The 23,857-nt window shown below is 43.1% G+C and overlaps 1 protein-coding gene across 2 annotated transcripts in view; it reads left to right on the top strand.

Annotated features, from left to right (window-relative positions):
• GLIS1 (GLIS family zinc finger 1) overlaps positions 1-23,857 on the top strand; it is a 167,307-nt gene that overhangs the window by 1,447 nt on the left and 142,003 nt on the right. Inside the window, exon 1 of one of the 2 annotated variants that reach the window (XM_066597526.1) lies at positions 5,452-5,583. The exons of the other annotated variant lie outside the window; for it this stretch is intronic. Coding sequence (XP_066453623.1) covers positions 5,577-5,583 — 7 coding nt within the window. The 5' untranslated portion in view covers positions 5,452-5,576. Of the gene's footprint in view, positions 1-5,451; positions 5,584-23,857 lie in introns of those variants that run through there. 2 annotated transcript variants of the gene reach the window in all.

Genomic DNA, 23,857 nt, shown 5'->3' with positions numbered 1-23,857 from the left:
TCTTAACTTCTAATATGCTTTATTTTTTAACCATAAAAAAGCTTTTTAAAAAAAAAAAATCTTCACTTTTTTTTGTCCCCTAAGGGAGCATTTGATAGCGTATACCATATACTGGAATACTTCAGTGCACGGTAGCCCTGGTTGCCATGACACCCAGACAGTACCCTGCGATCTCATTGCCAATCAGGCCATTTAATTGCTGCCTTCAGAATTGACTGTGGCATTTAAAGGGTTAAGGCCGGCTTCACACTGGCGATAGGTTTTCTTGCGATGCGACAGTGAGTGAAAACGCATAATAATGAAACCAATGATTTTCAATGGTTTCATTCTCATTTGCGATGTCTTCACTAAACCCTCGCAGCGCTAAGAAAAATCTGCACTATTGCCCATTGTTTTCACTGGGTCTGGTGACAGCATTGATAACATAGGGAGTATATCGCATTCCCCTGATACAGCTGTGACACCTGAGACAGCTATTGCAGGGGATTCCTTCATAGCAGAGCACTGCCTGTCATTGAATGATAGCTGAGCGCTGCCTGTGATTGGTCACAGCGCTCAGCCAATCAGAGGCAGCGCTTTCTGGAGGTGGGGATTTTTTAATCCCCGGCCTCCAGAAGACAGAAGACGACTGCCAGGGACGGATAGAAGAGCTGGACAGCTCCTCTAGGTGAGTTAATTTTTTTTTCTTTACCACTAGGGATGATTTTCGGGGAAGGGCTTATACGATTTCAAGCCATTCCCCGAAAATCATTGCTGCGGTGGTTGCCTTCAACCCACTGCTTTAAATGGGGCAGCAGCAGTGCCGGCCCCATTGGAAGCAATTAGATAGCAGTGCAGACCTCTACCACAGCTGTGACAGCTGTGGCAAGGGATTCTTTCATCCCCACAGTCCCCACGGGAATGAAGGAATCCCCTGCCATAGCTGTGACAGCTGAGTCAGGGAAGCACAATGTTCTCTCTATGTTTTCAACGGGGCTGGCACTGCTGCCGCTGGCCCCATTGAAAGCAATGGGCGATATCGCTGATTTTTCTTAGTGCTGTGAGGGAAGTCTTTTGAATGGGGTCATACACATGAGCGATTTTGATGAACAACTGCCTGTTTACTCACTAGTCGATTCATTTTAATGAGCTGAATCAAAGTGACTGATGAGCAATTTCTTGCTCAGAACCCCATCGAAGGATGACTACTGGAGAAAATTGCTTGTTTACATTATTTTCTTTTGATCAATGGTTGTCCCATGTAAAACCACTCTTCCACAGATCAGTGACAATTACCCCAATCTGGCGGTAGATATAGGAGGCAGCAGGTGAACAGTCAGTTCTTAAAGTTGATGTGTTGGAAGCAGGAATGGACAAGTGTGGGGATCTGAGTGACTTTGACAAGAGCCATGTTATGATGACTAGACGAGTGGGTCAGAGCATCTCCAAAACCTGGTATATAGTGGTTAGTACCTACCAAAAGAGGATCAAGGAAGGACAACCAGTGAATTGGCCACATCTTCATGGACTCCCAATAGGGTTGCCACCCAGCTGGTAACTCACTCTCCCGGCCAGTAATTCAAGTCCAAAGGTCGGTGCTGGTATTTTTTTTTTACTGGCCATATTATTGACCAACCCCAGATCATCCAGTATGTCACTCACCCTGTCTAGCTCCCGGCGGGCCACCATTATAGTAATCTGAGACTGTGACCGCTGACCTCTCCATGTCCGTGTCCTGTACACAGTGTAGATGCCGGGAGGAGGGTTCAGGGGCTCACAGTCTCTGATTACAACAGCAGTGGCCAGATGGGAGCTAGACAAAGTGGATGACAAAGTGGATGACATAGCGTATGGTGCGGGGATGTTGCCTGGCCACAGATTCAGGGTGGATAGGACTCAAGAAGGGGGCCCTATTCCTATTGGGGCCAGTACTGGGGACTCTATTACTTTTGGGGCCACTGTTACTGTTGGGGCTATTACTAGGGCCACTATTACTACTGCGGGCACTGTTATTCTTAGAGCCACGTCTGGGGCACTGCTAATATTGGGGACATTAATGTGGGCACTGTTTCTACTGGGGCCACTTCTGGAGACTCTGTTACCATTAGGGCTACTACTAGAGGCATTATGATTCTTGGGGACACTTCTGAGGGTACTGTTAGTATTGGGGTCACTACTGGGGGGAACTGTTGCTATTGGGACCACTTCTGCAGGTACTATTACTACTGTGGGCACTGTTGCTATTGGGGCCACTTCTGCGGGTACTATTACTACTGTGGGCACTGTTATTATTGTGGCCACTGAGGGGGACACAATTACTAGTGTCAGCCAATAAAATAATGAAGGTAAAACCATATGTTGTGATAAGTCATGTCCACATACCACACCCTCTTTTACCTTGGCTGGCATTTTTTTGTGATAAAGGTGGCAAACCTAGCGCCGAATGTTTGTTCATGCACATGGGGAGCAAAGTGTAGCCTGTCTGCTACCGACTACCACCTCCCTCTAATGGTAATGTGGAGGAAGCAGAGCTCTAAGGGCCCATTCGCAAGAGCATGTTCTGTCCGTGTGGGACTGAATACGGACAGTTCAAGGACCGATCAAATTTAATTGGTGTGTTCAAACGCCTGTTTTTTTATGCAAACCAATGTAGTCCATAAAAAAATAATTCAAAAAATGAAAGCCTGTCCTATTTTGGTCTATATTCGTGGACCAAAATCACTCATGAAAGTCTCTTGTAGCCAATGCCCGTGAATGAGCCCATTTTTAAGGCAACAGCATATGCTCATGCGAACACAGTGGCCAATCAGAGCAGCATACAGTGTCTTAGAATACTGATGCATACCAATGTACAGCATGTATCAGGTAGTCAGAGAAGCAGTTTGACCACCTTTGTATATCCAGGACGGGAGGGTCACTTTAAAGGAAAATTTACCGCCCTGTTAATTTTTTTTAACTAACCATTTTTTCTAAATTTTTATTTCATTGTAAATTGCATAATGTATTTTCTGTACATCATAATGGGAGAAGTCATCTTGCCTTAGCAGCTGCTCTGAGCTGTGAACCGTAGTTCAGAGATCTGTTTTATAGCACCTACAAGTAGATAGAAAACTAAGACAAAAATGTATTAACTTCTCTGGGAGAGTGTTGTAGGCATGCTCTAACTGGTGCATGGTTTACCGTACAAAACTGGGGAGGAGGTGAGCTGTGCCTATCACTTATTGTTGGTCCAATGGAGGTCACTGTGTTTATACGCTTCAAGCTTTATAATAGAGGTGTTAGCTTTCCTTGTAATCCTACCTCTGATGAAAGTGAAACGACTGCTGAAAATCGATGTCAACAAAGATCTTTCGATCACAACCAGCAAAATTATAAAAACACAAAAATACAAATCTAGCAAAAATATATTCGTTTAACGTAAAAAGTTGAGAAACAATAGATCATTTTCTGATAGATTCCCTTTAACAAATGTTCCTTCCTAACCAGGTTTTATTTGGAAGTTGCTCACAGCTAAACCCCCCCAACACTACATCTATGGTATAAAAACGAGAAAAATATTGTTACTAGAAACGATGCATAATGTGATTGAAAAAAAGCTGTTAAATCATATATTGACTGGATTTCTATAAGGCTCTGTTCACACTATCGCCATGTTTATGTCCTTAAAAGAGGTTGTCCAGGATTAGAAAAACATGGCTGCTTTCTTCCAAAAACAGTGCTGAACCACTCCATAGGCTGTGTGTGATGTTTCTGCTCAGGACCATTCAATGGATTCAAGCTGCAATACCAGACACAATCCGTGGCCAGGTGTGGTGCTATTTTAGGGGAAAAAGCAGCCATATTTTTTGAACCCCTTTAATGGATTAAAACAGAAAACATAATGGATCCTAGTGAACAAAAATACCTTCTGTTGGAATTCATTGTTCCATTGACTTCCATACTAATGTGTGGGGGATAGCACTAGACATGTGTGTTACTGGGAGGAAATGGTTACATTAGCGTTCTTTTGTATATTGCGGATCTCTGGTGGTCTTATACTGTAGCTGTTTCAGTAATATGAAGATTTAGTTTTTTTTCTACTTGCTGCGGTGGGCCATGAGAGAAGTATGGATGGCGAGTCTTCGAATGTGCTTTAAAAGGGCACACCAAGCTGTGCTTGTGAGAGTTGCGGCTGCCAGTTGGGTTCTGTACCAGGTCCTTTGGCACAACCTTCAGCGAGCAAGTATCCGGCCTGTAAAGCTAATATACAGCAATTTCAAGAATACTAGGGAATCCCCATACCGTCGAGATCGATGGGTTGGGTGAACCCTTGTGGCCATTGCCACCGGAAATCAGAATCAGATTCCATTGCTTTGATACCAAGTGACTGTTTTAAAGGCTACAATTGTAAGTGGAAATCTCACGGACGTTCTTCGGTTGCCCGAGACTTGTTTCTATTTTGTTGCCACCAAAATATTTGGAAGTTTGTAGAAAATGACTATTCCCTTATCACGGTTAATAACAATACATTGCAGCATCACGTCCGCCCCAATTTTCACAACACAAAGGAGGCCTGTATCTGTTCAGATGAATTCCTGTGACCGGCCCTACTTCCATTGGCATGGACCGTCAAGTGTGACCAAGATTGTAATCCCTAAACCCATGACCTGGGAGGAGAGGAGCCCCTTTCCACCCCTGGTGGTACCTTTTAGATCCAAGCAGAGGTCACAGGCTGAGGACCAACCCCTATCCTTGAGCTCATTGGAGGGCACAAATTCCATTCAGGGCCCTTCCTTTCAGTAAAAGGAACACAATGTAATGATTTCTTTACCAGGTAGAATAGCATAGCCGTCTACAGGGACTGTAGTATGGATGCAGCTCCTTCTATGCACCCACCGTATATAAAATATCAAGTAGGGTAGGAAGAAATCTGGAACAGAAAGGACTATGACTACAGGATAAGACTACACAAGTTTTGTTTGTAGTCTGTCACCATAGAGACACACATGATGGCTAGGGAGCTGCTGACACATAGTTATAAAAAAAACTTTTTATCAACTCAGATGCCAACACTCTACGCAGGGTCTAAACTTTTCTTCCCCTGGACATCAATTCAATTTACTGCCCCTGCCTTATATCTAATTACCCTGGTCAAGTCAAAGTGTCTTGTTGGCTCCCCATTGCAGTAAGCACCCGGGGCACATGCCCCATCCCTGTTCTAGCTACATCTCTGACTTTATGGATCCATTGTATACAGCACATTCAAATCTATACACTGAATAAGTAGTTCATCAATGTAGCAGTAGTCCTCGAAATCTCAACTTTACATTAGTATGCCATTACATAGAACTAGTCTTACTCCAGTGTCGTACTCCAGGGTCCAGCATATTTTGTTGGGTGTGTGTTATAGATGGAGGGGTGTGTACATAATTCTGCTGTTGATGAGATGACACCTCCTTCAGTCATTACTCCCTCCATCCGCAGACCCTTCTCTCTGCTTATGTGCCGTGTCTTCTACCCTGGCACAGGCGGGCACTACTATAAGACATGTAAATCTTCTGCAAGGATCACATTATCATAGGACCAGTAACATTATTACTCGGCATCACTACAGCAGCATGAAGGGTAAGTCAAAACCACTGGGATCGCCTCATGAATTGCAGTTACACAGATGTAGTATTTTTGATTTGAGTTGTAGTAAGTTTGCCTGCAGTCCTATGTAAAACCACAGTTACTGTGTTTTTTTGAATTGTGCCAAATGACAAATTTGATTTTGCTACAGTGTATCTATCTATCTATCTATCTATCTATCTATCTATCTATCTATCTATCTATCTATCTATCTATCTCATATCTATCTATCTATCTATCTATCTGTATGCACAGATGTAGCAGAGTTGAAGTTATGATTAAACTTTTTCTTGTGTGAACGAAGACTATTTATTCACTCATTTCAGAGGTATTAGGGTGTATTCACACGGGCGTGCGTCTGAATGCACCCTAAAACCTGTGATTTTTGTCTGCCATTGCGATGTGTTTTGCGAGAAAAGCATATCGCAGCACATGAAAATTGCAGGTTGTTCCAATAGTAAAAACAGAAAATCACGTATTCGCATGAAACTCACATATAGATGCAAGTGTCATGTGATTTTTTTTTTTGGCTCCCATAAGAAATAATGGGCGAATCTTGAACAGAATCACCCAAAAATTGGACATGCAGCGATTTTTTTGATGCTGTATTTACGATGCAAGGGAAAAATCACTGATGTAAATTAACCCATTAACGGTGGAAAATGAGGCAAATTTTACCAGACGTGCATTTAGTATATATATATATATATTTCTTGGATTTCCATAGGACTGCAGGTTAATCTGAAGGTACGTTCACACAAATGATTTTCCCGTGCGAATTCCATCCGATTGTTATCTGGACGGAACTCGCATGGAAAATGCACCCTTAGATTAACCTGCAGCCCTATGGAAGTCCGAGCAATACATAACAAATAAATTTGCAAATTAGGTGCAGGTCTGGTGAAATCTGCCTCATTTTCCACTGTAGAAGTGTCGGAAAAATGATGTAATTTTTAGATGCCACACTAAATTTGTAAATAGCAACTAAACAATGGCCCTTATACATTTAACATATTCACTGCCATCAATGTAGCAGAGCTGAGTTTGTCATTGTAAATCTATCACATCATCTTCACTCTGACTTCATGACATGAGCAGCTACATATTCTAAGATTGGCAACTTTTAGAACTGCGTCCCATTAATTTGTTTATTGCTGTTTTTGTAGTTAAAATGTATGTACTGACTTTCACCGTAATGACCATTGGAAGTTAGAGGGGGCTTAAAACCCCTAAGTCCGTTGCTGGTATAAATGAGTGCTTCTCAACTGCATTTTATTAACCTATGGACACCTTCGGGAACAGGTTTGTTCTACTTAAATGCACGTATTTTGGGCTTCAGAATCATTTTTGCAACTGGAATTAATTAAAAATGTTGCACCGTTTGTGTTCTGCAGCTTCTACATATCACTGTATACAGACACTGCAGTAGGAGATCCGTCGGTATATTGGACCGACAGCTTAGAGGAGAGAGAAGGACTGAAAAGGACTCCATTCACTGAGCGATGGTCCTATGTAAAAGCACAGGAGTGATCATCGTTGGGTCGGCTCTTGGGTGCTTTAGCGCCCTACAGTCGTCCTGTGTAAAAGGGAATTAAGGCATCTTTCACATAAGCGTTGTTTTGACAATTGCATCTAAAAGAACCCCTGGTTTCCTATGAGGTCCTTCAAATCAATGATTTTTCCTCAAAAAACAGCTCATTAGGCATGCTTTTTGTACGCAGAGATTTCTCTCCGTCAAAAGAAAGGACATGTCCTATCTTTTGATGACACCGCACCGGCAGCTCCCATAGACTCCTATGGGAGTCAGCCTGCAAAGTGAGGGGGAGCGGCTGGACGACAAGCAGTGCAAATCGCAGCATGTTCTATTTTTGTGCGGTTTCCGTACGGACGGCTTCTAATGAAGTCAATGGACCCGTGGCACATCCGTAATTGACATTGCGGGTAGGTCGTGGGACCTGCGTCATCACCTAGCGACGGTGCGGGAACTACAAATATTTTTAAAAATCTCTACTGCGCATGACTGACAACGAGGGTCCACGGGCATTTGCAGTAAAAAAAATTACAGGTACGCGAATTTGCCAGCTGCGGTCATAGCCGGATTCTGCTGCGGGCTCCCGCATGTGGAATCTGACCCGTCTGTGTGAGACTACCCTAACCGTACCAGAGACACTATTGGTGATGTAACTCTGACCGCGACATGATTCTTCACATTTAGGGCTCTTTCACACAAGCATTTTATCGTAGATATTTTGCCGCAATAAAACGCTGGCCGAAAATCTCAGCCATCAGATGGGCGATTTTCTGGCACGTAAAATCAGGCGGCCAGAAAAGAAGCGGTAGGCAGCGCTAAAGTCTCTCTCCATGGCCGATGGAATTCCGGGCTGTGGTGTGTATGTGCTGCAGCCCGGCTGTCTGAATGGGCGAGAAAACTGGAGATTTAGCTGCGACTTAGTTGTGGCTTTCTCTTGTTCTTGCCTTTTTTGGCCGCAATGCGGACAGCTGAAAATCGCAACGCCCCTTAGCGGCATTGCCCTCTGATTAAACCCTTCTGGCATCTGGTTTTCCGAACCTGTGATCTAGTCATCTTATCAATGGTTTGGTTTTGTCCCATTATGCGGAGGTGATTTGTTTAAGCCCTCACACTGAATGTTTATGTTACTGACCGCAGATGAAAAGGTGGCGTCTCTATTTACTGATACAAGTAACGAGCTGAACCCAAGATAGACGGCTCACGTATTAAACAAGATGAACCTACTGGAATCGTTAGAGGATTGCTTAAATAGCAATCGCTTAGCATCGTGTACATATAGTAAGGGGTCCTCCAATGCGGTCGGGGGAGGCATTTATAAAGGCCTTTTTACACGGAAACGATTATCATTCAAAAAAATCGTTCACGCAACTGAAAATGACTAAATGAGCGAACGCCGAACAATAAATTATTTGCTTTTCGTTCATTTTATCCAGGCATAAAAATCACCATTGGCTCGTTCACTAATTGGTCGGTTTAAACAGCGCTCTTCAGTCCCTCTCAGTCACTTACACAGATAGTCCCCCGACTTACGAACTTCGCATGATGCGAACAATCTGCCCTGCACACTATAATGTAATGCTATGGCATTACATCATACTGTGCAGGGATCGGGCAGGCTTCTATCAAGCCTGTCCGGTCAGATCAAGGGACATTGTGTGGTTGCTAGGCAGCCGGGGGCCTTTCGGCCACAGGGCTGCCTATGCAGAGTGCCTATCAAGCCATGCGCCTGATAGGCACTCTGCATTGGCAGCCCTGAGGCCTTTCAGGAGGTCCCCGGCTGCCTAGCAACCGCACAGCGTCCTGCGATCTTATCGCGGGACACTCTACGGGCCCCCTGAACGTCAGGTGCCGGCTGTTTCTTACAGCAGGCACCCAGCGGCAGCAGTTCTGACGAGCAGTGCGACTCGACGGAACTGCTGCCGCCGGGTGTCCGCTGTAAGAACCGCCTGCACCCGACGTTGAATGGAGTGGGATCCACCCGCGATCCCCTCCATACAACCATTTGTTCGGACTTGTGAACAAATGGACTTGTGAAGAGGCTCCTGGAACGGAACCTGTTCACAAGTCGGGGACTACCTGTACGCGATTGTGAATGACTGAACGATTTCATGCGCCAATGATGTATCTGCTGTATAAACAGATCGCCATCAAAACGGCGGACACTTTGGCAGAACCTAATGGTTCCCTTTATAAATCAATAAGGTCCTTTAGGTACTACAGGTGTCCGTATGGGACAGATCTGGGGCTACTTTGTAATGGAAACGATGATGCAAGAAAGGAACGTCTATATTGTAATATATTCCTTTATATTGGGATATATTTGTAATATCGCCCATAGATATCTGCAGATGAAGAACATGCGTGGAGTTTCATTGGTACTGATCTAAATTATAACTGAAGGAACATTTGTAGTACATTGGAGGAGTAGACTTGGCTGCCAACAGTTCGTGAATTCTTGGGCAGTCCACAAAGACAGAGGACTTTTTGCGCAGTGTCAGCGGCCAAGACAAGATATGACGCGGCCCCAATTTTTTGAAGTCAGAGGAGCTTATAAATGATAAAATGTTATATATGTTCACAACACAAAATGCTCTGGTATTCTGTCCGGAAAAATACTGGAGGCCATGATGGAAGCCAGACGGACCCAAGTATAGTCAATAGGGGTCCATCAGGCGCCATTTGTTTCTGTCATAGGATGGATTTAACATCGCATTTTTCTGCTTCCATGACAAAACTGGAAAACAGGAAGTCAAGGGTAAGGCCCCTTCATAAAACGCTGGCATAAGCGTACAAAAACAGAGCATACCGCATTTTTCTTTCTGTGTGCGGAATGCATGAGCAAAAAGAGAGTATTACGAATTAGCCTATTGAAATCAATGCGTTCTATTTAGAGATGAGCGAGTATACTCGCTAGAGGCAATTGCTCGAGCGAGCATTGCCTTTATCGAGTACCTGCCCGCTCGAGACAAAAGGTTCGGGTGACGGCGGCGGGCAGGGAGCTGCCGGGGAGAGCGGGGCGGAATGGAAGGGAGATCTCTCTCTCCCTCTCCCCCCCCCCGCTCCCTCCTGCTGACTGCCGCTACTCACCGCTCCCCCGCGCCGTCACCCGAACCTTTCGTCTCGAGCGGGCAGGTACTCGATAAAGGCAATGCTCGCTCGAGCAATTGCCTTTAGCGAGTATACTCGCTCATCTCTAGTTCTATTCTTAGCGTATGGCGCTATCCAATGTACATGTGCTATTGCCATGTGAGAATTGGGCAAAAGTAGGACATGCTGCGACTTGTTTTACTCTGACTTTCCACCCGAGTAAACAAGAGCGCATGTGCATACACCCATTCAAACGAATCATTGCTATTTCAATTGTTTTATTTTCACTCATAGGATTATCTCTCATCAACCCTTTCCAATCCACTGTACGGCATCTAAAGACATTCTGATAGAAGCCTGTACAGCTCTGATGTCGGAAGACGTCCGGCAGGGTGTTATTACTGTAGATTACTGGCCTCTCTGTTGTCGGGGGGCCTCCCCAGCATGTCCAATACTGCAGTACTGGCTCTAGCCAGCAGATGGTGTCATTGTATATTGGCAGATAGAGAAAGCCCCCTAGGAAACCCAGAATCCAAAATTGGATTGCAAAGGTTAATACTACGTGCAAGAAAATATAAGACCTGCCCTATCTTTCCGCTTTTCTTTCCACATCGCATGTACTAACACGGAGTTTAAATGCACTAACAGGCTCTGCAGTTGTATTAGCGAGTGTATTAGCGCATGCACCCAGGTGTTCTTGCCCTTACTGTGGTGTTATTGGTCATTGTTCGGTATAGGCTGTCCCCACATTTACCTCACGTAATAACTATAATTTATTATGCCAGTGATTACATATTATCGCCGTCCTGTTACTTTTTGGTTCGATGTGACGGCCATTTTGTGCTCGTTAATTGTTACTAGCTTCGCTTAGATAATACGGACGTCGGTATATAAAATACAGCGCTGCTTGACGGATAAATCATTTGCAGATCTTGGCTTTTATGATGCATTACAGCAGCTGGGGCTTCGCATTTTTCACCTCGCCTGATGCTTTTTAATATGATGCAACGCTGCGGAGACACAAAGACAGGGGTCTGTTTTAATATAAAAACTGTTTATTTACAATGTGAGGTCATTAATTCCGTCAGTCTCCGGAGAGCCGCTGCGTTCAGTAATCTGTGTGCAGAGTCCCCGTGTCTGCTTCCTTTGTTTGGTAGTTCGTCACTCGGGGGTCCTGCTACAAGGGGGGCTTTACTTCACATCTCTTCCCCCTTACTATAACGTGTGGAAATTACTTAGAATGGAAACTTTCCCCAATCAAAGTTACAATAAAATGCATTAATCCGAAATTAACAGTGCTGGATTATCAAATGTTCTGAAATACTTGTTTAAAAGTCTATCATTTATATTTAGAGAGCCCAAAATAAAGCCGTGTCAGTAAATTGGTTGCATCTATCTGTCTAAAATGTATCTATACGTCCTTCTGTCTAGTTGATTATATATTATCTATCTATCTATCCATCTCATATATATCCATCCATCTAGCTATCTCATCCATCTATCTATTTATATAATATCTATCAATCCAACTATCTGTCTATCCATCCATCCATCTATCTCATATATATCTATTTATCAATATCTTATCTATCTATCTCATATCTGTCTATCTTATATCTATCTATCAATCTATCTCATATCTGTCTATCTTATATCTATCTATCAATCTATCTATCTCATATCTGTCTATCAATCTATCTAATATCTATTTATCTATCAATCAATCTATCTATCTCATATCTGTCTATCTATCTCATATCGATGTATGTATATCATATCTATCCATCTATCTATCTCATCTATTTATCTATCTATCTCATATCTATCTGTCTATTTCATATCTGTCTATCTGTCCAGCTATCTCTCTAATATCTATCTATCTAATTATCTATCCATCTTTTTATATAATATCTATTTATCTATCAATCAATCTATCCATCTATTTATCAATCTCATATCTATCTGTCTATCTATCCAATATCTATCTATCTATCTATCTAATATCTATCTATCTATTTATCGATATCTTATCTATCTATCTATCTATCTAATATCTATCTATTTCATCTCTATCAATCCAACTATCTATCTATCCATCCATCCATCTATCTCATATATATCAATCTATTTATCAATATCTTATCTATCTATCTAATATCTATCTATCTATCTATCTATCTCATATCTATCTACCCATCTATTTATCGATCTATCTATCTATGTATCTCATATCTGTCTATCCATCTAGCTATCCAATATCTATTTATCAATCAATCAATCTATCTCATATCTATTTATTTATCTAATATCTATTTATCTATCTCATATCTATCTATCCATCTATCTAATATCTATCTATCTCATATCTATCTATCTATCTATCTATCTATCTATCTATCTATCTAGCCATCCATCTATCTATCTCATATCTATCCATCCATCTATCTATCTAATATCTATCTATCACATATCTATCTATCGGTACTGGTACATCTTGTCTCCACTGGAAACTAAGGACTGAATGGCCTAAGTTAGAGTTTACGCCCCTTGTCAGGCCCCTAGCTTCCGATTGGCTGCTGGTGTGTTTGCAGTCCTGTCTGAACAGCTGTTCTGTCGCCACAGTCACTTGCCAGACTCCATGGATTATTGGCTCTCTAATACAGCAGCGGCGGCTGACACGGGGCACAGAAACAGCTATCAGGGCAGCAGACGACAGCGGGAGAGACCCGGCCACAGACTCGCTGGGGGAAAGGAACTGTAATGCGGCTTAGTGGCAGCATGACAGAGCTGTCGGGGAACGGTGCTGTGAGCCAACATCCAGGCAGCACAACACAGCGGCAGAGACATGCCGGCCCACCACAGTCGGGCTGGGAGGGGAGATAGTAGTGATGTGGGGAGGACAGTCACAGCAGAGGTGGTAGGGCGCCGCCAGGGAACACTGACAGCGGGGCTAGGAGAACAGCCTCCACTTATGGTGACACTGACAACAGCGGTGTTCGCCAGCGCTCATAGAGTCAAAATGGGAGCCGCAGCGGTATTGCCAGGCCAGGGAGGCGAGCAGCTGGTTTCCAGGGCACAAGTGAGCGGACATGGCACACAGACACCAGGTTCCTACAGTGTACATCAGCTAATTAGCACCTATGGGCGTCACCTGCCCCTCCCCCATATCTCAAGCCACCTAACCCATGTCTCCACCCATACATCTGGTTGAGACAAGTTGCACCAGTACTCTATCTATCTATCTATCTATCTATCTATTTCATATCTATCTATCTATCTATCTATCTATCTATCTATCTATCTATCTATCTATCTCATATCTATCTATCTCATATCTATCTATCTATCTCTCTATCTCTCTCATATCTATCTATCCATCTATCTATCTATCTCTCTATCTATCTCTCTATCTATCTATCTATCTATCTATCTATCTATCTATCTATCTATCTATCTATCTATCTCATATCTATCTGTCTATCTCATATCTATCTATCTATCTATCTATCTATCTATCTATCTATCTCATATCTATCTATCTCATATCTATCTGTCCATGTCATATCTATCTAAAATATGTATCTCATATCTATCTATCTTATCTGTCTTACATCTATCTCATATCTATCTATCTATCCCATATCTATCTATCTCATATTTATCTATCTATCTATCTGTCTATCTATCTATCTAATAAAATGTACATTGTGAGTTGCACTTAAAGTGTATAGATTTGGAAATAATGAGCAAAGTGAAACATTCTAGATGCTCCTTCTTTAACTATTTATTGCACAGTTGTGTTACAGTTTTTCTAAGAACAGTGACAACTTTCTTTACATACGGACAACCTTATAAACTTATGGAACTTCATCTGTCAAGAAACTGTGAATCCATCCTTCGGGGATGAAGCTGGTTATATTGTATATTATATTGCATCGAACTATCGCAAGTTCAACTCCACTGTAGGGACTGAAAAAATATTTAAAAATTAGTTTGAAGATGTACTAAAAGTAAAAAAAACAAACAACTTTTCGTATATTTATAATTTAAAAGAAAAAAGAGAAAACAGATTTGGTATCGTTATATCCACAAGGGCTCTTTCGCACGGCTGATAGCCGCGCACAGAACACGCTTCTATAAGGAACCATAAGGGTCCTATACAAGCGTTCACTCAAACTCGCATGTCAGCTCCGAGGTGCGCGCAAAGATAGGACCTGTTCTATCTTTGCTGCGTGCTTTCCGTTGGCTCCTGTGGGAACCTGAAGGCACGCACTTTGGAGTATGTAGCTTGAATTAACCCATTCACGTGATCTTTAGAGCAGTATAGCTCGCGGCTATGCTGCGGACAGACAGCGCCCATGTAAAAGAGCCCTTAAAGTCCAATTCATCATAGCCATGTATTATTTATCCCGCTTGTTGAATATTGTTCGGAATAGAAACCAAAACGCCAGAATTGTGCTTTTTTTGGTCACTCCATACTCCCCCACAAATATGGCAGAATTTCCTTTTTTTTCCATTTCATCCCACTTAGAAATATGTCAAACTTTTTCAGTACATTAAATTGTGTCAATAACACAACTCGTCCCACAAAAACCAAGCCCTCAGACAGCATAGTCGACGGATAAATAAAAGGGTTAACATTTTTTGCAGGTGGGGAGAAAAAAACAAAAATGAAAAAAAAATTAAATGAAAAAAAGAGCCACGCTCTTAAGGGGTTAAAGAAGATTTCCTACCAAACAGATGAAACATTGGTAAATATGAATGGTTGAGTCCAGTAGTGACATCGCTACATTTGCAGCAGTGCGTGTAAAATACAATATTTTTCTTAACTGAAGTCAATTGGGAAAACTGACACAAAAAATCCGCACGTTGAGCCTTAAAAACCCGCGATGTGCTCCGAGAGCCCTGAATAGCGTACTTTTAAGCTGCCGTTTGTGAATGGAAAATCATATTTCCCTTTTATTCACCGCCGTCCACTGGACGTCACAATATTTTAATGTTGTACAACCCAAAGGAAAAATCCTACCCTGAATTAAATATGAACCCGGTCTTACGGTGACTGGATTAGACACCTGGCTGTCCAGACGTAGAAGCGACAGCAATAGGTGGAGAAGGTTGTAGCAGAAGGGATTTCTACTTTGAAAATCCTTTTTTGTTAGATGGGTCTCCTGACAAAAAGCTAAACAAAATGTATCCACTGCTTGGGGCCCCAACGATCAGCTGTACCCCGCAAAGGACCCAGGAAACAAATATTCAGTTCTCCAGTAGTACAACCACATGGAAAATGAAGCATTGCCATTCTCACTGAGATCAGTGGACTTTCTATCTAATGCCCAATGGTGTGGTCCTCCAGAGCTAGATACCCCTCTATTAACCTCTTAACCAATCATGTAGGTCATTGGTCTGTGTGGTCGAGAGCCGAGCCCACTTCATGCCTGGTGGTTATAAGCTGTTTCATACAGCTGCCAGCAACTGCCGTGAGCTTGGCTAGCCCCAATCATGGTCATTTAACGACTTAGATGCCACAGTCAACACTGACTGTGACTTCTAAGCAACTAGACAGAGGTGGTTTACTTCGATACCTCTTCACTTCCCAATCCCTGGGCCCGCCAACTTGACATGGCTTTCGGCCTATTAAGCCCTGCCTGTTGTAAGGCTTAACAGTATACCGATAAAAGTACAGTATACTGCAGTAGTGATTAATTGGGGCATGTTATAAAAGCCATCAGACGATCAAAAGTTCAAGTCTTCTAAGTAGACTACAAAAAAGTTAAAATAAGTTTAATGTTTTTAAAAATTACAAAAAATACCGGTATACAGATTCAGGAAAAAAAACAACCATTTTTAACCCCTTAAGCTCACAACCGATTTTGGCCCTAAGGATGCAGCAAATTTTGGGGGGTTTTCATCTCCACTTTTCAAAAGCCAAAACTTTTCTATTTTTCAGTCGACATGGCTACATGAGGGCTTGTTTTTTGCATAGCGAGCTGTAGTTTTTATGCATACCATTTTTTGGTTACATATAATGTATTGTATAGCTTTTATTAATTTTTTTGCAGGGCAGGTAGCATAAACACTTCAATTCTGCCATTGTTTTTTTTTGTCTATAGGTCAATACGATTATGATGATACCAAAATTATATATATTCTTTTATGTTTTTCCACGTTTGCACAATAAAAACTCATTTTTTGGGATTTATTATTTATTTGCATCGCGGTATTCAAAGTCCCATAACTTTTTTATTTTTCCATCAATGGAGTTTTGTGAAGGTGTGTTTTTTTGTATGATGAGATGCAGTTTTTATTGGTACCATATTAGAGTACATATAATTTTGTGGCTCACCTTTATTGCGTTTTTTTTGGGTTGCTAAATAAACAAAAGAAGCATTTTTGCTCCACTTATTTATTTTTTTAGGGTTTTCGCTATGCAGAATAAATTGTGTGTTCAATTCATTCTGTGGGTCATTACAGATATGATGATACCAAATATATGAAGTGTTTCTAAATTATTTTAGACGAAGAGGGGAAAGTGTAAAAAAGTTTTTTTAGTTTATGTGTTATTTTTATTTTTAGATTTTTTATGTCACCTGTAGGGGACTTGAACCAGAAAAGCTATGTTCGCTATGATAATACATTGCAGTACGTCTGTACTACAATGTATTATTGCTTTCAAAAGCAATTGTCTGGCGTCCAGTTTTCCTCCGTTATTACATAGCAGAGGGCCGATGATATCACAGAGGGAATGCGCTCCCTTTTTGAACCCTTTAAATGTTACCATCTACAATGATCACGGCATGTATAGAGTTAACAGCGGGATCAGTGTTCTCGCTGTTCTCCACTGTTGCAGTGGAAAACCAGCTGTCTGTCAGAGCTGGCTCCTACTGTAGATGGTGCGGGCTCAGCTTCTAAGCCTATGCTGTCCACAGAACATAAGTTTACATCCTATTCTAGTAACCCCTTAATGATGCAGCCCTTTTTTTTCCATTTTCGTTCTTTCCTAAATTCTTTTTAAAAATCATCAACGTCGCTGTTTGAGGGCTTGTTTTTTTGCGGGTCACGTTGTATTTTTCATTGGTGCTATTTAATGTACCATATAACGTACTGAAAAACTTACGTACTGAAAAAAAACGACATTCCACCATCTTTCGTTTGCGTTGTGTTTCTATGGCGCACAAACTGCAACACAAGTGACATGATAACTTTATTCTATGGGTCAGTACGATTACTACGATACCAAACTTATATCGTTTTTTTTTTTTTGCTGTACTACTTGTATTTTTTTTCAAAGACATTTAATTTTTTTAAATTATTTTTTGCCGCCATCTTCTGCACACAACAACTGTTCTATTTTTCCGTCCACATAGTTGTGCGAAGGCTCATTTTGTGCGGTACGTCCTGTAGCTTTCATTGGCACCGTTTTGGAATACATACAACTTTTTGATCGCTTTTTATTGCATTTTTTCTTGGAGACAGTGTGAGCAAAAAAGGGTATTATTGTCCTGGTGGAGCCAAGATTGACAGGGGCGGTGACACCCCCTGTACCTGATTGGCTGCACAGCAGCCTGGGCTGCAGGTCCTGGCAGGCCACCAAGCAAAAAGTTATAATGCAATTGCTTAATGTGAGAAGCATATATGGCCATGGGGCTGCAGGCATGCAGCCCCAGGTGCAAGGCTCTTCCTCTGCGGCGCCACACAAATCGGCCTACCTCCCCCCGATGTTAGTTTCACATATTGGCCGCCAGCGGAGGACACAACGGCGGGGGGAAGACACTGTTACAGGCGGCCTCCGCTGTGTGCACCACCACAGCAGCAATGGGACACACGCGCGGAACACTGCGGTGTGAGAGGTGGCGGCGTTGAGTCAGCAGCCAGCCAGGACGGACGTATCATTCGGCGGCCGGGACGGACGCATCCCTGAAAAGCTCGCTGAGACAGAGAGCAGTGAGAGTCCATGCTGCAGCATGTGCATAGCTTTTTGCTGCCTGTGCTGCCTTACGGTGACGCTTACTTTTCTTCTTAGCCTTACTTTCTAAAGTGTTCATTGTGTAAGACTAAGTGGAAACATTATTCTCACCCTAAGGCAACACGGCCGGCTAAAAGCAATGCACAGCCTGCTAGGACCTTAAAGGCTTGACCCAATCGGGAGCTAGGGGTGTGCGAGGGGTGTTCCTCCTGTCAAACCCCTAGCTTCCGGTTGCATCGAGATACAATAGTACCCTAAAAAAGTGTATTTCTGGCGTTCTTAATTTAAAAAAAAATAAAGCTCTACTTTGATAGATCGGACTTTTATGGACGCAGCAATACCAAATTTGTATTTTTATTTTATTATTTGGATTCTTCTATTGTAAACATGTCAAGAGTTTTTTTTTTTACTTTTACTTTTATAACTTTTTTTTAACAATTAGTAAAACTTTATTGTTCTCATTTTAACCATTTTTTTAGCCCTCCTAGGGAACAACAAAATGTGATGCTTTGATCGCTCCTGCCATAGCATTACATCACACTGCGATCGGTCAGGCAGTCTATCAAGCCACTCTACGGGGATGGCTTGATAGCAATTCTGCCAAAACAGCCCTGGGGCCGTATGAGCCCCCCAAACATTGGGGATTTAAATGCCGCTGTCAAAATTGACAGCAGCATTTAAAGGGTTATGAGCTGCGATCAGCCGCGCAGTTGATTGCAGCTGTTGCTGCCAGGAGTCGGCTGTAATAAGCAGCGATAAACGAACAGAGATAGCTGAGCAATCTCTCTTTATACATACCCTGACCCCGCAGGACGTAACTGTACGTCCTATAGTGGGAAGGGGTTAACTACCATGCGCTTAGGATCTAAACTTACGTTCTGTGGCATTAAGGGGTTAACATAATAAGATCAAAATAAAAAATAACTTATTTGGTATCATCACCTTTGTGAAAGTCTGAACTTCTAAGGCTGGGTTCACACGGGGCAGAATCGCCATAGAATTTCAGTGCAGACTTACTGCACAGAAATTCCGCTGTAATTTTTAATCCTTGGATACCACAGCAAAGTGTACGAGAATTGGAAAAATCCCATCCACACGCTGCGGCCAGGCTGCGCTGAAATTGACATTGTCAATTTTCTCGCCGTTTCCGCTGGAGCGGTCTCTCCTCTCTATGGGGAAGAGCTGGCCACAGCAGAATAAGCCACTGGTAAATCCGCGCCAAAACCCGCGGTCCTGCTGTGGACATTCTGCGAGATTTCCGTGGGATGTCTGTCCCATGCAACCGCAGCCTAAAATATTGCATTCTTTATTTTGCATGGGGTATACAACAAGAAAAAAATATTAGTAATGATAGAATTGCAGTTTTTTTTGTTATTCTGTAAATCAGAAAAAAAAAAGTCATCAAAATGTTCCAAATAATGGTGCCACTATAAAATACAGTAGTGCTTGCATTTTTGTATAATGCAGCTAGGCCTGTTTGCAGCCTTTCGTAATATTTTTTTCCGGCTGCAGTGCCATACAATACCGCTCTCACTGTGAAAGTGCACGCAAATAATTCCTAGCCTGCGAACTACCTCATTTATACCATTCTCTGTCTGCAGTGAATTAGACGCAGACTGTTGGGGCCACAGCCACTTCTAGAGGGAACCTATAAAATACAGCTTGTGCCACTAAAATTAAACAGAACCCCACTGACAAAAAAATAAAAATCTTAGGGTGTGAGAATGTGGCGATCAAAAGCAATTATTTTTAATTAAATTAGAGTAGTAGTTAACCCCTTAACGATCAGCCCAGAGTGTTTTTACGTCCTCCCGAAGTGGGCTTTATTCTCTGAGGACGTAAAAACGTGTCCTGCAGAGAATAAAGCCCCTCGGGCTCTGGACGTGACAGCTCCATGCTGTCGGTGTCCGCAGGTAGCTGACAGCATGGAGCTGTCATCCTGGGCTGTTCGGACCCCCCCCCCCCCGGCATTGCGAAAAAGTAAACAAAACTGCAAAAAAAGTTAAAGATTCAGCTGCCCTGATGGATCGGATCCATGGGGGCAGCTGAAATTACTCACCGCGGTCCGCTGCACGACTTCCCGCTGTCCCAATGCTCCGGGCGCCGTAGCCGTCCTTCTGCGCATGCGCGCCAGGCGGCATTACGTCAGCCTCATGCGCAGAAGGCCCGGCAGCGCGGGGGACTTAAAATCTCCTGGCTCCCGGCTCCTGTAGGTAGCCGGGAGGCAGGAGATGTCAGCGGTGACCGACGCCAGCGGTCCTCGGTACCGCGATCGCCGTTATACAATGGATAACAGCGATCGCGGAAAAGTGAAAAAAAGTGTAAAAAAAGAAAAGTTTCACCTCCCCTCATGGATCGGATCCATGAGGAGAGGTGAATATACTCACCTCAGGTCCGCCGATGTCCTCTGGCCGGTGTCGGGACCCACGCTGGCTTCTGCGCATGCGCCGATGTGGCGCGCATGCGCAGAAGGCCAGCGAGCCCGGCAAATTCAAAATCTCCCTGCACCCGGATAACAGTGATCATATAAAAGTTAAAAAGTAAAAAAAAAAAAAGTTAAAAAAAAGTTTAAAAAGTTAAAGTTTCATCTCCCCTTACGGATCGTATCCGTAAGGGGGGATGAAATTACGTACCCAAGGTCCCGGATTTGTTCCCTGGTGGGATGTTGATCCGTGGACCTTACCCCAGCTTCGGCGCATGCGCCCGTCAGCATGATGGCGGACGCATGCGCAAAAGTGAAATATTGCCCAAGAAATGTAAAATCTCCCTGCTGCTGGCTACTAAAGGTAGCCAAAGCCTGGAGATGTCACGGGGAGCCGGGGCATGCGGTTACTGGTCACGTGATCGCCGTTATCCAATGCATAATGGCGATCACGTAAAAGTTCTTTATAAAGTGGCAGTTTCATTTCCCCTCACCGATGCGATCGGTTGGGGGAGATGAAACATCTTCTCGGAGGCTTCCGCATTTAAATCCAGATGCGATTATCCTCCATGGACCCTTCCGGCTGCTGTGCATGCGCCCTCTGGCAAAATGCCGGACACATTCGCAGGAGCTGGGAGCCCAGGAAATTTTTAATCTACTTGCTCCCAGCGACCAACGGTCGCTGAGTGCTTGGAGCAGTGACCGGAGACCTCGTTGAGCGGTCCCCGGTCACGTGATAAAGTAGCGATCTAACATTAGGCCGTTCACGCATGACCGGAGAGGAATTACAGGTTCTGCATGCGCTTGATCAGCGGTAATCCACGGATCAATCGCATGCATTGGATTACACAATTCCCCCCAATTAGCGGGTCGGAATTACGTAATCCACTCGCAGAAACAGAACACGGCATGCTATATTTTACCGCGGATATCCGCGACCTAGAGCCCATTGTGCTCTATGACCGCGGATATACTCGCAGCCCATATGCAAACACATTGTGTACGGGCTGCGGGTACCCGGGTCATCTCTAAGCGACGGCGCGGGAAATGCAAACAAAAAAAAAAGTACTGCGCATGACCGCCTGTGTGAGTAGGCTGTTATGCGCAGTACATTACGTGGCCGTACGCAGGGTCACAGCTGGAATCCGCTGCGGGCCTCCACAAGCGTATTCTGCATACGGCCGTGTGAGCCCGGCGTTATTCAGACCGCTACCTGTAATACGTAATTTACAAGAAGCCCCGGGAACGCTCGTCTTCATGCAGTTCCAGGAGCAGCTTGTTGAGCGCCTTCTCTGTGAGACCGCTGCACCGCAGCAAAATTACAAAGCCTCACAGAGCGCCACTTTTTACACCCCATCCCCGCCGCTGAGGTTACGAAATACCCCCCAAAATACATGAGAGGAGGGGGGATACACGGTTTTCTTGCCCCATGTGCCCATCCCAAGCAGCCTCCATAATTACCCCTGTCTTTGGACATAAAACGCAGTTTATATTATTACCTTTATCTAATATTTAGGGAATGCCAAAAAATGGGGATGGTGGGGGGGGGGGGGGGGATTATTTTTAGGAAGTCAAATTTTTTTCCGTATAAGTGGGCAATGGGGCCTGGAATTTATTCAGTTCTGCCCTGAAATCCAGCGGGCATTCCCTCCATTATGGGCCTAGCCATGTGTCCTGTAAGTAGATTAGGGCCACAATGGGTATGTTTTTGAACACGGGACAAACGGGGGTATCCATTTTGGGGTGAACGTCTTCATTCCTATGTACACTGTACAAAAAAAGACAGTTTTTAAATTGACAAAATTGCCAAAAAAATTTAAATCGTAATTTTTTCCTTTTGCTTTGCTTAGGTTAATTCAAATACTGTGGGGTCAAAATACGCAGTACACCCCTAGATGAATTTGTTAAGGGGTCTAGTTTTCAAAATGGGGTCATTTGTGGGGGTTCTTTATCGTTTTGGCCACTCAATGGCTCTACAAGTGGGCAATGGGGACTGAAATTTATTCAGTTGTACCATGAAATCCAACGTGTGCTCCTTCCATTATAGGCCTAGCTATGTTTCCTTTAAGTAGATTAGGGCCACAATGGGTATGTTTCTGAACACAGGACAAATGGGGGAATCCATTTTGGGGTGAACGTCTTCATTCCTATGTACACTGTACAAAAAAAACCCTGTTTTTAAATTGACACAATTGCCCAAAAAATTAAAATCATAATTTTTTCCTTCTGCTTGGCTTAGATTCATTCAAAAACTGTGAAGTCAAAAAAGTCATCGTACCCCTAGATAAATTCGTTAAGGGGTCTACTTTTCAAAATGGGGTTACTTGTGGGGGTTCTCCATCGTTTTGGTCACTCAATGGCTCTACAAGTGGGCAATGGGGACTAAATCTCCTTCAAGCAAAATTTCTGTTCCGAAAGCCACCGGTTGCTCCTTTCATTTTCGGCCACATTGTGCATACAGACGTAATACTAGGGCCACAATGGGTATGTTTCTGAGCACGGGACAAACAGGGGTATCCATTTTGGGGTGCAAGTCTTCATTCATATATGTGCGGTACAAAAAAAACTGCTTTTGAAATGACAGTATTACCAAAAAAATGAAAATCGTAATTTTTTTCCTTCGGCTTGGCTTAGATTCATTCAAAAACTGTGAAGTCAAAAAAGTTATCGTACCCCTAGATAAATTCGTTAAGGGGTCTACTTTTCAAAATGGGGTCACTTGTGGGCGTTCTCCATCGTTTTGGTCACTCAATGGCTCTACAAGTGTGCAATAGGGCCTAAATCTCCTTCAAGCAAAATTTCTCTTCCGAAAGCCACCGGTTGCTCCTTTCATTTTGGGCCCCATTGTGCATCCAGACGTAAGATTAGGGCCACAATGGGTATGTTTCTGAGCACGGGACAAACAGGGGTATCCATTCTGGGGTGCAAATCCTAATTTTCATGTGTACTATAGAAAAAAGTCCTGTCTTTAAAATGACATATTTGAAAAAATATGAAATTTTTGTTTTTCTCTTCTAAATTCCATTGACTCCTAAAAAAAACTGTGGGGTTAAGATACTCATGACACCCCTCAGTGAATACGTTAAAGGGTGTAGTTTTTAAAATGGGGTCACCTGTGGGGGTATCTATCATTTTGACTCCTATGAGCCTTTCCAATCTTGGTTTGGTGTTGGAAAACAAAGTGTTCCTCAAAATGCTGAAAAGTAATGTTAAATTTGTACGTCTCCTAAATGGTTAAAAAAAAACGAAAGTTTTTCCAATGTGC

The sequence above is a fragment of the Eleutherodactylus coqui genome, chromosome 3, assembly GCF_035609145.1.
Source record: "Eleutherodactylus coqui strain aEleCoq1 chromosome 3, aEleCoq1.hap1, whole genome shotgun sequence".
NCBI classification, from domain to species: domain Eukaryota; kingdom Metazoa; phylum Chordata; class Amphibia; order Anura; family Eleutherodactylidae; genus Eleutherodactylus; species Eleutherodactylus coqui.
Note: the sequence above shows the minus strand (reverse complement) of the source record. Positions and strands in the feature narration are given on the sequence as shown.